General features: G+C 38.1%; 2 protein-coding genes across 2 annotated transcripts; one reads left to right on the top strand and one right to left on the bottom strand.

Moving 5' to 3' along the window:
• Positions 1 to 235: 235 nt before the first annotated feature.
• On the bottom strand, positions 236 to 8732 carry LOC100888502 (peroxisomal leader peptide-processing protease). The gene is made up of 10 exons (XM_003725827.3): positions 8633 to 8732; positions 6817 to 7640; positions 6089 to 6295; positions 4866 to 5059; positions 4252 to 4389; positions 3456 to 3611; positions 3087 to 3208; positions 1904 to 1995; positions 954 to 1048; positions 236 to 497 (listed from the first exon to the last, which is right to left on the bottom strand). The coding sequence occupies exons 2-10, from the start codon at positions 7617 to 7619 to the stop codon at positions 391 to 393; spliced, it is 1914 nt and encodes a 637-aa protein (XP_003725875.2). The 5' UTR covers positions 7620 to 7640; positions 8633 to 8732; the 3' UTR covers positions 236 to 390.
• Positions 8733 to 8829: 97 nt separating this feature from the next.
• On the top strand, positions 8830 to 11618 carry LOC580522 (28S ribosomal protein S21, mitochondrial). Its single transcript, XM_780574.5, has 3 exons — positions 8830 to 8945; positions 10152 to 10252; positions 10647 to 11618. The coding sequence occupies exons 2-3, from the start codon at positions 10170 to 10172 to the stop codon at positions 10822 to 10824; spliced, it is 261 nt and encodes an 86-aa protein (XP_785667.1). The 5' UTR covers positions 8830 to 8945; positions 10152 to 10169; the 3' UTR covers positions 10825 to 11618.
• Positions 11619 to 15504: the final 3886 nt, after the last annotated feature.

The following is a 15504-nucleotide window of genomic DNA, read 5'->3' on the forward strand; positions in this document are numbered from 1 at the left end:
ATTTGTCTAATCAAATTATTGAAATGCAAGCATTACTTTAAACAAACAGAACTTTGTTATTCCTGGCTTAGTTTTCCTGATTGAGGTGTCATATGAAAGGGCGAAAGAATGTGATTTTCTCTTTGAAATTCAGATACCGTTCGCCAAATGACTTTTTTGGTACCCTCTCTTCAAATTGTAATCACTCATGCGTGAAATATGCATTATATGAGTTGCATCGGATGAAAGAGGAAGATCTAAGCTTTACAAATATGTGTCATTTATTAATTTGTTAATAATAAGTTATATAAAACATTGATAATTCTCGGTTTCGCTTTTTCTGGGACGCACTGTATTTACAGGGCCCATGATAACTATAAATCAAAATATTTCTCAAGTCCTCCAAGAAGATCAAAGCTTGCTAGGGAGTCTTCTGATGTATGTGCCATTCTCCTCTAGAGCCCAGACAGCTTCGACTTTCTCATTGATCAGCTCCAAGTCCTTAAACCATGACGGATCTGCGACAAAGACAATGTAACAGAGAGAACTAATGATAAGAAATGCAATCATTGGTCCCGTAACTATCAATTTAATCAAGCTAAGAAAATGAAGATTATTGCACAAGAGAACAATGCATTTAGTTGGATTTCATTTCAAAGTCATTGGTGTGTATTTCACTTATTCAGTTGCATCCGTTCCTAGATCTAAAAATGAAAAACGTTGAGACCTTGCCCAAAGTGCCTCTAAGACACAGAAGTCTTGGAATGCCCCCTACAGTACAGGTACACTTCATAGTTTCTGTAGTTGGATTTCTTCACAAACTTTTTTGCTCATTGGTTACTTCTGGGCAATCGGCATCCCATCACAGTTCTGACTGATTTTGTTTCATTATCTATGGGTTGAAAATGGCTCAAGGCTCAAGCTATCCTTAACCATTGAACAGAGTTTAATTCAGATAAATAAATAAAATGTACCTTTAGTAATGATGTACTGCTTGATAGCATGCCTAAAACACTCTACAGGTATACTGAAATTAACATGAGGGAATGAGGCTCCGCTCTCACTGTCTCTGTTCAAAAAGAAAGAAAAGAAAACAAGAATATTACTTTAACTCCTTCAATGTCTCAAATGAAAGACAAATCCTGCCAAAGAATATTAGCATGGAACGATATAGGTATAGACTACAACAGAAACTGGTATCTTCTTTGCGATTTTTCATTCCTTTTTTACTATGGCATTGTCATCATGGGAATAAAAGGAATGAGACAGCTCACAATATATTTTCACCTTTACAAGAACTATTCCTTTTTAACCCTATTACTACAAATCCAGTGCAATACACTGGTAAAGATCAAGTTGAGTACTGGTCATGCGATTGCACTGTGAAAGAAACTTGGAATCGATCAGAAAAGGTTGATCATGTAGCATATAAGTACTGGTGTGTATTGAAAGGTTCTGGAATTGTCAAAATGATAAGAAATTTGGCCCAGTCTTGGTAAAGTTACAAGCACTGTACACAGAAAGATGTATCTGCAATATTCAGAAAATTAAGGCGTTTGAATTAAGAGCCATGCTTTTCAGGGAACATGTGTTATTTGATGTTCTTCCACACTTGCATAATAATAATAATAATAATAACATAAAACGTTACTTTCGAAGCGCTTACCATCAAATTCTCTAAGCGCTATATAACAAACAAAATAGACGGATGAACAATTATACATTAAACAAAACAAAAAAGTGCAAATAAACCTACAAATTACAATACATATGCAATACACATCAAAGTGAACAGAGTATAATGATAACGTTCACAAATTATTTTTCATATTCTTCCCAGAACTCAACCTTCCCTTTAAAAACCACAATGCTACTATAGTCGTATAAGCATCCGATTAAAAAATGATGACAAATGAAGTTGTACCTTGAGTTGCTAGCTATGATACCGACTAGGTTCGCGGTCTCTGCGCATAAAAGAGCGCCCCCACTTGCTCCGGCATTTATAGCACAGGTAGACTGATAACAAAAGAAATTATTATTATCATTATTATTATTATTATTATTATTATTATTATTATTATTTGACCAACCTACAGGAGGCTGTTGCAGGTGTCATGGAAAAATAAAAAGACAAATGTGTGGGTCCTGGAAAAGATTGGAACAGACTTGACCCTCAGAAGGGGAAGTATGGAAAGAAAACTAAACTATTTTGGGCACATTGTTAGGAGATCTGAAGGTGTTGAGAAGCAAATACTGCAAGGGGCAGTCGAAGGAACGGGGTAGAGGTCGTCCACCAATATCTTGGACTGATGATATCAGTCGGAAAACATACAAAATATAACAATCAGATAATACATAGAATTTTCATAATACATGAAAACAGTTTTAGGAAAGTGGAGAGGAGAGAGAAAGATGGATACAAGCCGCTGGTCAGGGGTGACAAAAGCAATCGAAATTGCTATAATACTCGAAAGCATGTCACCCCCAATGGGCAATAGAGAAAACAAAGTACTCTTGAGTCGTCTGAATAAAGTCACAAGATTTAATGCATAGAAATGCAATAATGGAAACCATTTAAGGGGCATCGTTGTTGTAAGGGGGGGGGGGGGGTCTCATTAGTTGGTTAAAATGTAGGAAAGGGTATCAAATGAGGGTATTATTTTCTTGTCAATTTGCCTTTCCTTCTCCATCTTTTCTTTCTCTTTCGGGGGGGGGGGGGGGGGGGGGGGGGGGGGGGGGTGTGCTTCCATCAATCCATTACATTGGATATAAAGTCTTGGAATGTTCATTTCTAATTTTGGGAGAGAACAATTCAATATTCACTTGAAATTTCAAATGAAATAAGAATATCTGAGACAAGAAAAAACTAGAATATTGCTAATTGTTGTACAGTGAAACCTGTCTATAAAGACCACCCAAGGGAGACAAGAAAAGTGGTTTTTATAGGCAGGTGGTCTTTATGTACAGGTTCCTTTAGTACATGTTTCCATGAGAAACGATTTTCAAGGGAAACAACACAAATTTTGTCTTGGTAGACAGGTGGTCTTTCTATACAGTAGTTTTGACTGTATTACCATGTTTATGCAGTACAATAGACATTCTCTTACCTGGGTCATGATCGGCTTTTGGTTGATTCTGATGACCTTTGACACGACCCCAGAGGTCACAGAAGGCGTTGAACTTTGGCTTGGATCAAAGAGAGGGAACCCCACGGCATACACCCTGGAACCTGATAGAGACAGACAGACAGAGAGAGGGAGGGAGGGAGAGGGAGAGACAGACAGAGAGAAAGAGAGAGATGAGAAAGATGAGAGAGAGAGAGAGAGAGAGAGAGAGAGAGATGAGAGAGTTGAGAGAAAGAGTTGAGAGAGAGAGAGAGAGAGAGAGAATTACTGTCAGTCTTCGCATTTGGAATAAACTCTGAAAGTCGCTAAATTCTCCTTTGGAAATTACCAATCATTGTGTATGTAACTCACCTTCCTGGTAGTCAGTGTCCATTCCAATGCTGACCAATGAAGCATTGTCTTGATGACCTTCGACCTTCAAGATGGCTAGGTCAATTGGTGAGGTCACAGGATTTGTGTGTAATACACTTGCTTTCATCCATGAACCGGAGGAGACCTTCACACTCACTATATCAAAGAGATTATAAGAAAGGTCAGAACATGAATAAAAGTGTCCTGATGATGCTGTAGTGAAGATGACCCTTGGCCTTTGACCTATAATGTGACTATGTCCAATGAAGAGGTCACAGGGTTCATATTTACCACAATTGCACTCATCCACAGACCGGAGCAGACTTATACATTCACTATCAAATTGATTAAAAGAAAAAATTAGTTTTTTATGCTTTATTTATCTTTGGTTCTTCTAAGTTTCGGTTTATATTGTTTTATTACAGTTTTCTGTTCAGTATTAAGTTTACTCTGATGAATGCAAGATATAAAGCTATTTTTAATTTTGTTAAAGTTCTATTATCTCTATGTCGGTTAAGATCAGAATATGAATATCAGTATCAACCTTTTTTTAGTATTCTGTCAAAGACTGATGCATGGTTTGTTCTTTTCCTAGACTTCAAGTCCACTGTATGAGCAATTAGTTTGTATGCTTTCTCGCAGCAGTTTTCAGATAAAGGAGAGGCATCTACAATTGAATACATAAGTTTGAAGGCCTATTATAGGATGCAGATTCCTCCAAAAAGAAATAACAAATGTAGGAATAATCAGCAGCTTTGAAAAAAGAAAATGGTTGAAACAGAAACACTTTTTTCACCTTGGTTGTAAGATGCACCCTTTACAAGATGCCTGCATGTCAGTATAAGCCCCTCCTTCTCATTGACGATGACCCCTGAACCCCACACTGTCCCAACTCGCAATAGAACTACGCTTTGAAAACGCTTGAGGTCCACTTCTATTACATACAAGGAAAGGAGAAGAAAAAGAATTATCAACATTAAAATTTGATTAAACTTTACAATATGACGGTAAGTATCACTCAGGCACTTCTGCAATTACACCTGAAGCCCATTCCAACTCGTAATAGCACTACAAATCAAGGTGCATCTCTAATGTCCATAATTATAATCTCCATAATTAACTTTCCTGAATTGACAACAAGCAGGAATTTAAGTATAAGACCTTCCTTCTCATCAATAAATGATCCTGATGCCAACACTGTTCTTACTCTCAAGAGTACTATGATTTGAAACATTCAAGTCAAGGTATATCTGCGTTACATACATGTATAGGGAAAGGGAAAGCAATATCCATATAAACTTTCAATAATTAACTTTCCTGATTTGACAATAAGTAGAGAAATTTAACTATTAAAGGGAGCTTCCTTGATAACATAGGATTAAAACATTCTTTCTGTCAAATGGCTTTTACCTGGATTTTGAAGGCACATTTCGTGACTGGAATGAGAACCGTACCCATGGTATGTTGACCTTATCATTGAGAGGTCAATCGAGGTCAACCCTTGAAGTGAATCCAAGATGGCGGTCATAGAGCAAGCCAGAGTCAGACCGATCCATTCATTGGATTTCCAGCAAAGAGGAGATATGATCATCGCAGCGAGGTATCTGCAAATTAAATCAATGACACAATCGTAAACAACTTAACAATTCATTTGAATAATACCTACTGCTGAAAGGCAGAAAGGGGTCAAGTTATGTTCTTTAATACACAGAAAAAATACCTTTCTGGCTATGACCCATACTAGTACCATACCAGAAAATTTGAGGGCCCTTTTATAACTTTCGGGGGCTCTTTTGGGCATTTTGGGGGCTACTTCGCCTGAGCCCCCGTGTATTTTTTCCCTGGGTTCCCAGCTTACTATCTGAAAAGGAAACTGATGTCACAACTTGGTATTAAACCTGTTTACAATACAAAGTCAAACTGTTTACAATATAAATGCTGAGATCCAAGGCAGAAGGACGTTGAATCTATTGACTCCTGTACTACACGTACAGAGATTATTCCCCTGTATATGTTGCTGGCTCAAAACAAAAGACATCATATGAATTTACAGCGCACCGTCTTCAAATCCTTTGGTATATTACAGGTGCAATAATATGAAGCGTCTAGCTACAGTATACCTTTAACAGGTAATCAACAATTGAAGGAACTGAATTTAGTCTGGATTTAGACAAAGAGATGTGTTTGGGGCTGAGTTTGAAAAGAAGAGGGGAAAAGGAGCATTAAAAAATGTCATACAATAGAGGACCCCCTTCATCATACAACAATTTTTCATTCACAACCAAGGCTCAAATTAATTTTTTGTCCACGGGGGCTATTCCACAAAAAAAAAAAAAACCCATGAGCCTTCTCACAGGGGCTCTTTTAGTACTCACGAGGGCTCTTTTTCTAATACAAATTTCCATTGACTTTCATCCTGTGATATGACATTCCCCCCCCCCCCCCCAATTCTTCCCCTTCTGCACATTATTTCCTCCTCATCATTCAGAGCAACCTTAATTACCTTATTTTTTCAGTCATTCGCCCATCCATGTATTTTGAGCCTTGTTCACACCCCCCCCCCCCAATGATGTCAGTGCCCCTAATGGCTTGTCACACACTACGCCACTGTCCCTGATAATACATGTACATACCTATGTTTCTTATCCGTGACAAACAGCCCTCCTCCCTCCGTGCCTGGCATGCACCTTGCGTCCGTCATAACAAGGTCCTGCCCGCTGTGTTTAGTGATGATCCCTTTACTTAGACTGTTGTAGAAGATAGATGGACTGAGCGTTGCAAATGGCGTACCACACGCCGTAACAGGCTGGGCCAGACGCAGGCTAGTACTGGGGACTATTCTGCATTTCAGAATGGAAAGAAAAGCAACAATTAGACTATAAGAGAGGCAATACTAAGCAAACACAAAAATGCTAAGTTTTGTGTTTTTCTGTTAGTTATTCTCTATCACACTGTACGTACCGGCCGCTTCTTTCTTTCAAAAGTTTAAAATCAAGTAAAATTAATTTTCCTCATGAAAGCTTTCTAGATTAACAAAGAACTTTGCTGTAAAATCTAAATTTCCTTCAAGATATTTTATGTATTTTACTACGGTATTTTACCAGAAATTCTTTTTGAGAGAGCTAAATCAGATATTGCTTATTAAAAGTTAAAATGAAAGTCACAATCCAAATCTGAAAAATTACCAGATCTAATTTAAGTTCCCAATTCCACTACAGGTTGTGCATCAAACAGAAACCTCATTTATTCTTCATTGATTACCAAGGTAACAGATGAGTGAATATCAATGAAGAGTTGAATGGTTAATTAGTTGAATAAAATTAAGTGAAAAGAAGATTGCCTCAAATCTTTATCAAATTACTTGAGTTGTTGTCCTGAGGAAACATGAAGACCTCCATCAACTTGTAGCAGAGCAAACCAGCTCAGAAGATTCCTCTGACCGTTATCCTTTCTCCCCTCTTCATCCCCATCCTCTAACACGTCCTTTCCATCCATGAGATGGGAACTGCTACCAATCTCTCCCTTCTTTTCCCCATAATCCAGCTCCCACCTGTCTGCACTGGGCATGAGGGACTTCATCTCGTCGTCAAGCGATGCACATCTCCATAGCAACACGACTCTTGCATCATGCACCTCAAACGATTCAGTCGCATTATCCTTGATGGATGATGTCGTGAGTTTGCTGGGGTGGGGCAAGGCTGAGAAAACTCTATTCGCACTCGGTCGATGCCGGTTAGCTGTCGATTGTCTTGTTGAAAGGAAGCTCTGCTTTGCTTTTTCCATCTCGTTTATTTTCGGACTTTGCAGAATCACTGAAACCGATGATTCTTTGAGCTCATTCCCACTGTAATGATTTACACAGTTATCTAATCCACCCTCACTATTATTAGACTGGTGATCATTTCTTCCACCTTGTTCACTGGGGATGAACTCTGCGAAGGGCAGGGCAGTTGTGATTACCAGTCCCTTCTGGTAGTCGACGATGACCCCGCTCGATCCGACCTGGGAAGAGAAATCTTGTAGCGAGCCAGTTGTCTTGAGAGAATCCGATTGAGAAGTTGAGGTTAGAGCAGATTGGTACCCTTTCTCAGGGGTAAGTGGCTGGTTACGGCTCTTGCAAGCTACCAGGCAGATGGGATAATCTTCTTTCTCCATAGGCTCCATGATGATGAACTAATCAATGATCTTTGGGAGAAACAAATAAAGATGAAATGAAAATCAATAACTCACAGTCAATCATCTTAAATTCAATTAAATTTCAAATCAACATTATTTTCTGCCATTCAATTTGACAACATATTTGACATCTGTTCAAATAATATTCAATTTAGTTTATATGTAGGAACATAAATATAATTTAAGAATTTGTATTACAAGGAAGAAGATGCAAAATCTCAATTCAGGTCTCAATTATATCTCTACAATTGCAATATCAATGTGGACAGATCTAGAGGGGTCTATCTACATTGCACAGAAAAAATCTGTCTGCTTGGACACGTTGCAGGAGTTTTTAAATACATTTCATTGCTCGACGCTCTATCTTCTCCAAGGGATTCGGTGAAGCCAGACGTACGTAGTCCAGTTCCAGACTCCCAACAGAATTAGCATATCCACAACAAATAGTCTAGCTCTGATTTTTTTGTCTCTGTCTGAAATATTTAATTTCATATATAATTTTCATTGAATAGAATTTGCAGAACCATCAAGACAATAGACAATATCAATATGAATCTAGCTTTATTCATTTGGAAAACATAGACTTACCGGTATTCAAGTTTATTCCAACTTTTTTAAAATGTTAAAAATCCTTAACATTTTTTGTCTACTTGTCAATAATGATAAACTGATATTTCATCAGCAATTGTTTTCACAGTTTGTCTAGACTAGACTATAGAGTCTATAGTATATGATCATCTAGGGCTTGGTTTATTGGATTGGATACGATCAAGATTTAGACATATCTAGGGGACATTTCTGTAGTTCACTGTTCAGACTTCAGACTTCCAACAAGTTCAGAATCAAACTGCACCTGTTCACTCTTTACCAACCAAGTAGTCTACTTCACAAGTTCACTCTTCTTGTCACTTTCAGCCTTTATTAAACGCTTTATTTAGGTCAGGTTTCTGATTTCGAGTAGGTCTAGGTCTAGATTAATAAAAAATAAGCTGTTCATTTACCTTAAAATGCAAGGAGTCAGATCTTGCCATTTCTTGGCTATATTGCATTCTGCTGCAAAGCTGCAGTCAGTTCAGTAACTTTAATTCAGCTCGTGGAGCTGGCCGAGCTGAGTCTATCCTTTACCCGGCTGGCCGCGCCGCGCCGACCGTACAGGCGCGCGCTGGGATGGGAGCTCAGAGGACTGTTATGCAACGATTAAGTGACAAACTTGAGTCTGTACACTTTATTTAGCACGAGACAGAGAGACAGAAATTTCAGATTCTGTCTTTGAAAAGTTAAAAAAAAGCTACCGTACGTCAGGAACGAGAAGAGGTAAGTTGATTTGGGAAATAATACTAGCCCTGTAGTTTGTAAAACGGAAATTTGGGGCCTTTATACGGCCAGTAAAAAGCATTATCTAACGTGTGTCGATGTGTGGGAATGAATGATCAGTCCTACCCGTGTGATTTCGTGTTACTGTTTTGGTGGCTGTTGATGTTGTGAATGCCAGAATGGTGTTGCTTGTTTTTAAACTACCAAAGTTAATATGCCAGGAAATTTGATGTGGAAAAAGAAAAATACAGAGGAAGAAAGAAAGTTATAAGGTCTATGTATTTTTAATAACGATTTATTGAAGGAACGTGCAGAAAACATGTAGGTCTAGTCTGTGAATGAGAAAAAGAGATAGGGTCTAGATCTAGATCTAATATTTGGAGAGATCGATGGGTGATGTGTGATGAAACTAATTTGTCGCTAGTTTGGAATCGTATCCAGACTTTGACCTGTAACTCCGGCGTGGAGATACCGTAATAAAATATACCAAAAATCAACTAAATCTTCATCATTTGTTCAAATAATGCATGGCCATGATTTAAAAGTTGTTGTGTTTCTCAGCTGTTTCGTGTCAATTTTCTTATCTTTTAATTTTTATGGAGCATTTTTCCTAAAAACGATTAGGCCTAGATCTACATAATAGTACATTGTATATACACTTTCTCACAGGTTTCACAGTAAACCGCTGCACGATACAATTCATACCATACAGACATGGGTGCGCGCGCACTAGCATGACGTAATAGAGACCGTAATGATTATCATCATCATCATCACAATGTGAATTACATGTGCTTAGTCTACATGAATTTAATGAGGATCTAAGAGTAAGGTTACAGTCTAACTTCACACTCGCGCGGTGTCTATCAACTATGTGAGATCAGTACCGTATAATGAGGCTGTAGTAACCAAGTGGAGATACCTTGAGAGTTACTTGAATAAAGAAACTTAACAGTGTTAAATTTCAGTCTCCGCTAAGGTGTTGCATGGTGGCTGCCATCTTTTAATCACACCGGCGGCAGATTCTACATGATGAACTAGAAAGTTGTGTGACTAAAAGATGGCAATCACCACATAAAGGCGACTGAAATGGACAAAAAAAAATATCCATTAAGTAGCTCTTAAGGTATCTACACTCGGTTACTACAGAGGCAACACCACAGCAAGATTTTATCAGGATTTTTATCATTCCTAATCTCTTTGCAGCACTCAGAGTCGAAGAGGATGAGCCGTCACTTGAGATTTGTGGCGAGGACCGTCTTTGTGAAAGGAGGTGATGTGGACGGAGCGTACAGAACCCTGAACAAGTGAGTATACAAATAATACACAGCAGTGAGGGCATTAGTAAGAATTACCCATACAAGGTACCTTTTCGGACAGTGTAACACGTCCGAGGGGATAGCCGAGACTTGTAGGCACCTAGCAATCCAGCAAGCATTGTATGTTTTTGTCCTTTTAGATTAAACCTCAAACTGTGAAGTTTAGCCATCTGGGCAACCATAACAAAATTGAACCAAAATTCAATGTCATCTTTTCGATTACCTTTTCTGTAATTCTCTATAATTTCTCTATTAACCTCTAAGATAAGCAGTTTCTTTTGACAAACAACCTTTTCACAAAGCTGACTACACTATGTTAACACTGATAGGATTAAATTGTGAATCTGTTCCATTCTTAAATATGATTTTGTCTTGTTTTCAGTTCTCTGAACAGAGATGGCTTGATTGAGAGCGTGAGGAGAAAGCGCTACTTTGAGAAACCTTTCCAGGAACGTCGGAGGAAAGAATACGAGAACATGAAGAAGATTTACAACCAAGAGATGGGGAGGAGGATACAGTTCATCATGAGGAAGAACAGAACGGAACCATGGCCCGTGTAAACTACCCCCTGCTAATCCTTGTGGACCAGTTTTCACCACAATAGAGTGGTGTATATAGATTGCTAAGTGAAAACCATCCCTTTGTTTATCCTTATGGGCCAGTTTTCACCACAATAGAGTGCTGAACAGAGATGGCAGAGTGCAAACCACCCTTTGTTTATCCTTATGGACCTGTTTTTACTGATAATATAGTAGGTGAACCAAAATGGCAGAGTGTAACCTACCCCCTGCTCATCCCTAGGTACCTGTTTTCACCAAAAGAATGAGATGAACATAGATTGCAAAGTGTCAATTACCAGTTGCTCCTCGATTTGTACCCATTTTCACCAATGTACATGTACATGCAGTAGGACAAAGATGGTTGAGTGGAAACTACCCCATGTTGATCTTTATGCACCTGTTCTCACCCTTGGGAACAGGATGGAACTGTATTCTGTGTAAACTACCCCATGCTCATCGAATATGCACATTTTCACTCTTATTGTGGGATGCCGTCTTCTGAATAGAACTGATATCTGTGCAAAGGACCCCATTGACAAAGTGGGGGACCTGTTTTCACTTGTGAAGGAATGTTATGAAAGGAGGCGGCTTTGTATCTTTTAACCAATCGCATTGGACAGTGTCCCGTCTTCATCTGCACAGCCCACAGAATAATTTTTCGTGAACTCAGCTCCATATGGAAAGTCGTGTACAAGGATAGAATTTCTTAAATGCAGTGAATCCTGCATGTAAGAATTTTTGTTTTCAGCAAAGCCGATATACAGTATGTAATGAATGTATGCATTGAAATGTTACTTTTCTCCAGAATTCTGCTGTCATACTGAAAGAGATTCTTTTTGGTGGGGGGGGGGGGGGGTGGAGAGCCTTTATTCAGTGAGGAATTTTAGCTTACAATATAATTGTATTTCATAATACAATAACATTTGAAGTAATCAATGTATGTGGCATTCAGGATTCTCATGAAGAAAAAAAATTACTCTAAAAAGTGAAACTTTTGACAATTTTCCAACTTGTTTTTATTTCACAGTGTTTTGTTTGCCAAGAAAATGGCTGATATTTCACAAAGGTCTCTGGTTTTCAGTGAATGAAATCCCACTGTTTGAATCACCCATACAAAGAGATGTGTATACCTGTAATATTTATGATGTGATTCATATGATGTAGTAAATTGACAAGGAAAATCTTTAGGAACGTTGTGTTTTTCTATTTATATTGCTGGTGTAGCTTATAAAATATGAGATCATGATTTGTGTATACATGCAGGGCCAGTGAATGGGAGTGGAAAGATAGTTTGAGAGAGACTGAGAGGTAGGGAGAGAGAGAGAGAGAGAGAGAGAGAGAGAGAGAGAGAATGAAGGGAGAGAGAGAGAGAATGAAGGGAGAGAGGAAGGGGGAAGGAGAGAGAGATATAGAAACAGAGGGATGGAAAGGGAGTGAAAATATAAATTGAGAGAGAGAGAGAGAGAGAGAGAGAGAGAGAAGGAAATGGGAGGTAAAGATATTAAAGAAATGGAATACAGAAAGAGCAAGAAAACAGAAGTAGTCATGTACATTCAGTTATGAAAGATAGAGAGGGAGAGACAGAGAGTGGAAAGATAAAGTGTAGGAGAGAGAGAGAGAGGGGGAGGGGGGGGGGGGAGGGAGGGTGAGAGAAAGAGGGGAGACGTAAAGACGATGAGGAGAGAGAGAGAGTAGGAAATGGGAAGTAGAGATACTTTAAACATTTCTGTGGCTACTTTTCAAGCTTGCTTGCATGAAATTAGCACTCTTTATTTTGTTTGCATTGAACTATATGCAATTTTGGGGGGCTCTTTTATGACTTTTGGGGGCTCTTTTGGGCATTTCGGGGGCTTATTGGCCCCGAGCCCCCTGTATTTTTTCCCCTGAAAGATATAGAAAATGGAATACAGAAAGAGGAACAAAAGGGAAGTTCATGCATGTAGTAATGTACATTCAGTTTTGAAAGAGATAAGAGAGAAATAAAGAGACAATAAAGAGGGAAAGAGAGAGAGAAAGAAGGAAATGTAATTGAAAATATGGAAATAATAAGAAAGAAAGGGGAAATTTATTATTTTCTTAATGGAAAGAGAGGAAGGGATAACTTTAATGTCTTACATGATGGTGAACTTTTGCAAAAAGGTGACTCCCAATTTTTATTAGAGTACCCTTCTACGCGTTTTTCATTCTTTTTTTGCGCTAATTTTTCTGTTTTTGTTCTCCATCTTTCTCTCTAATATTGAATATTTTTCCTTCATCAGTCATCCTACGCCATAAACACCTAGGTGTATGTCACTTTTGCCTCTTTTCTTATCCCTTGCACTCTCTCTCTCTCGAATGATTGATTGATTGATCCCTTCTTTGTGTATCTTATGCCCTCTATCTCCCCCTCCGTAACTCTTTCTCTCTCTCTCTCTCTCTCTAGTCTCACACACACAGCCTCTCTCTCTCTGTCTCTTTCTCACTTTCCTTGTTTCTTTCATTCTGTCGGCCCCTCCATAGTCACCTCCTCCTCTCGCTCTCTCTCCATCCATCTCTGTATATCTCTCTCTTTCTTTCTCTCTCTATCTCTCTCTATCCATCTATCCCTCTCCATCTTTCTATCTCTCTCTCTCTTTTTCTATCCATTTAACTATCTCTCTCTCTCTCTCTCTCACTATCCATATATCTATCTCTCTCTATCCATCTATCTCTCCTCTCTCACTATCCATCCATCTCTCCCTCCATCTATCTCTCTCTCCATCTTTCTATCTCTCTCTCTGTCTCTCGCTATCCATCTATCGCTCTCTCTCTCTATCCATCCATATCTCTCTCTCTCTCTCTCTCTCTCTATATATATCTATCTATTTATCTATATCTCTCTCTCTCTCCTATCCACCTCTCTCTATCCATCTATCTCTTTCTCTCCTTCTATCTAGCTATCTCTCTCTATCCATCTCTCTTTCCCTACCTTTATCCATCTTTCTCACCCTTCTCTCTCTCTCTCTCCATCCATCTCTCTCTCTCTACCCATCTATCTCTTTTTCTCTTTCGCAAAGCACTAAGTCCTTACTCAAGGACCTAATCTTCTTTCTGACAAAATCTACAAATTCTGAACAAAAGCAAGAACCTATAATATTCCAGCTTTTCAACATTCATTTATTTAATTTTTTTCTCTAAAAACAAAATTACTTTTATAGGCAAAACACACCACAACGCAGGACAAACCACAACAAATTTGAAGAATATCTTTTTTTTTACAGACTTAAAAGATGACTGTTAGCAAATCAATGGAAACATATATGTCTCTGTTACATCCCAGACCAAATTTGGTATATTCAATGCTACAATGTATTACTACAGACACGTCACACTAATGCACATATAGAACTTTTTTTGCTCTACATATTGGGCAGGGGAATGCAAAAAACATTTTCATGTATAAATAACATACTCCTATTAATATACACTCAAATGACATACAGTATAGCAGCGGGCATGCATTTACGGAACGTGAAACGCTACATTTGCCTATAAATATACTTCAAATATCACGATACATGGAATTATCGTCATGTAATTTTATAAGCATGATTCATTGATAAATAATTACTATATATGCTTTCAGCCACCAAAAAAAAAATGATTATGTATGATTTTTCGTTCACACAGACAGAAATTCACCAAGGACAATTTTGAGAGACGTGATTAAGGAGAATGATAAAATTCCATAGAGAAAATGCCGAATCGGAAGTAACAGTACATACAAATTTTGCCTAAGTCCATACATCAAGCCTTTATTCAGTTATAACGGAGGGATGTGCCAGATTTAATACTTTTTATTTTTTAGTCAGTAATGAAGTCAAACAGATCCATTTAATTGACATGCAATACTCTTTCATTTCTCCCTACGTAGTATATTTTTGCTCAGTTTCTTCTTTTTCGGCAGTCACAAACTCCATACTACTAAAACTTTGCGCTACGGACACATCTAATGAATATATACAGTTTATAGAGACGGTGCAGGAAAAAGACAGAAAGAGAGATATAGAGAGAGAAATATATGAAGAAAGAGAATTTAAGTAGTTTCCACAAGGCATAATGATCTATATACAACATCAATTATCTATCGTAGTTTTGGTTTTCTTTCAAGTGATTTTGCTAACATTCAAAGCGGTGCAAAGTTATCATTTTCATCATACTTGTACACTGTAGCTTTACAACAGTGGTGACATTTTCATCTGCAATTTGAAATGCCTCACTTTCATCCATCATTTTTACAATGCTTCTTTTTTACATTAAACATGTTCTTTTATGCACACGAACCGCCGAATTGAAGAAGACATTTTTGTATGTAGGAGAGTTGCACCACAGGAAGTGATTTCTGAATGGTCCAGGGTTTACATTACATGTAGCGTATGTAATCATTTGACCTCTGTACCCCATTGATGCAACTCTCTGTGGTAAATGCACTCTGAAAACCTTTAAAATGTGTACATTGTGTATATCTGTGGCAAATGAGCTCATCTGCATAGAAAAACTTTGCATTTTAACTCTTGCATTTCATGACAACAATACACACTACCAGTAGGACCTGTAAGCACAGAAACTTCACATGCATAAAACTATCACAAGTAGTTGAGAATCAGGAACTTTCATGTAAGAAAAATGAATGAATCGCAAGAAATTTTATGCAATACGCAA

The sequence above is a fragment of the Strongylocentrotus purpuratus genome, unplaced genomic scaffold (assembly GCF_000002235.5).
Source record: "Strongylocentrotus purpuratus isolate Spur 01 unplaced genomic scaffold, Spur_5.0 spur5_scaffold_20, whole genome shotgun sequence".
NCBI classification, from domain to species: Eukaryota; Metazoa; Echinodermata; class Echinoidea; order Camarodonta; family Strongylocentrotidae; genus Strongylocentrotus; species Strongylocentrotus purpuratus.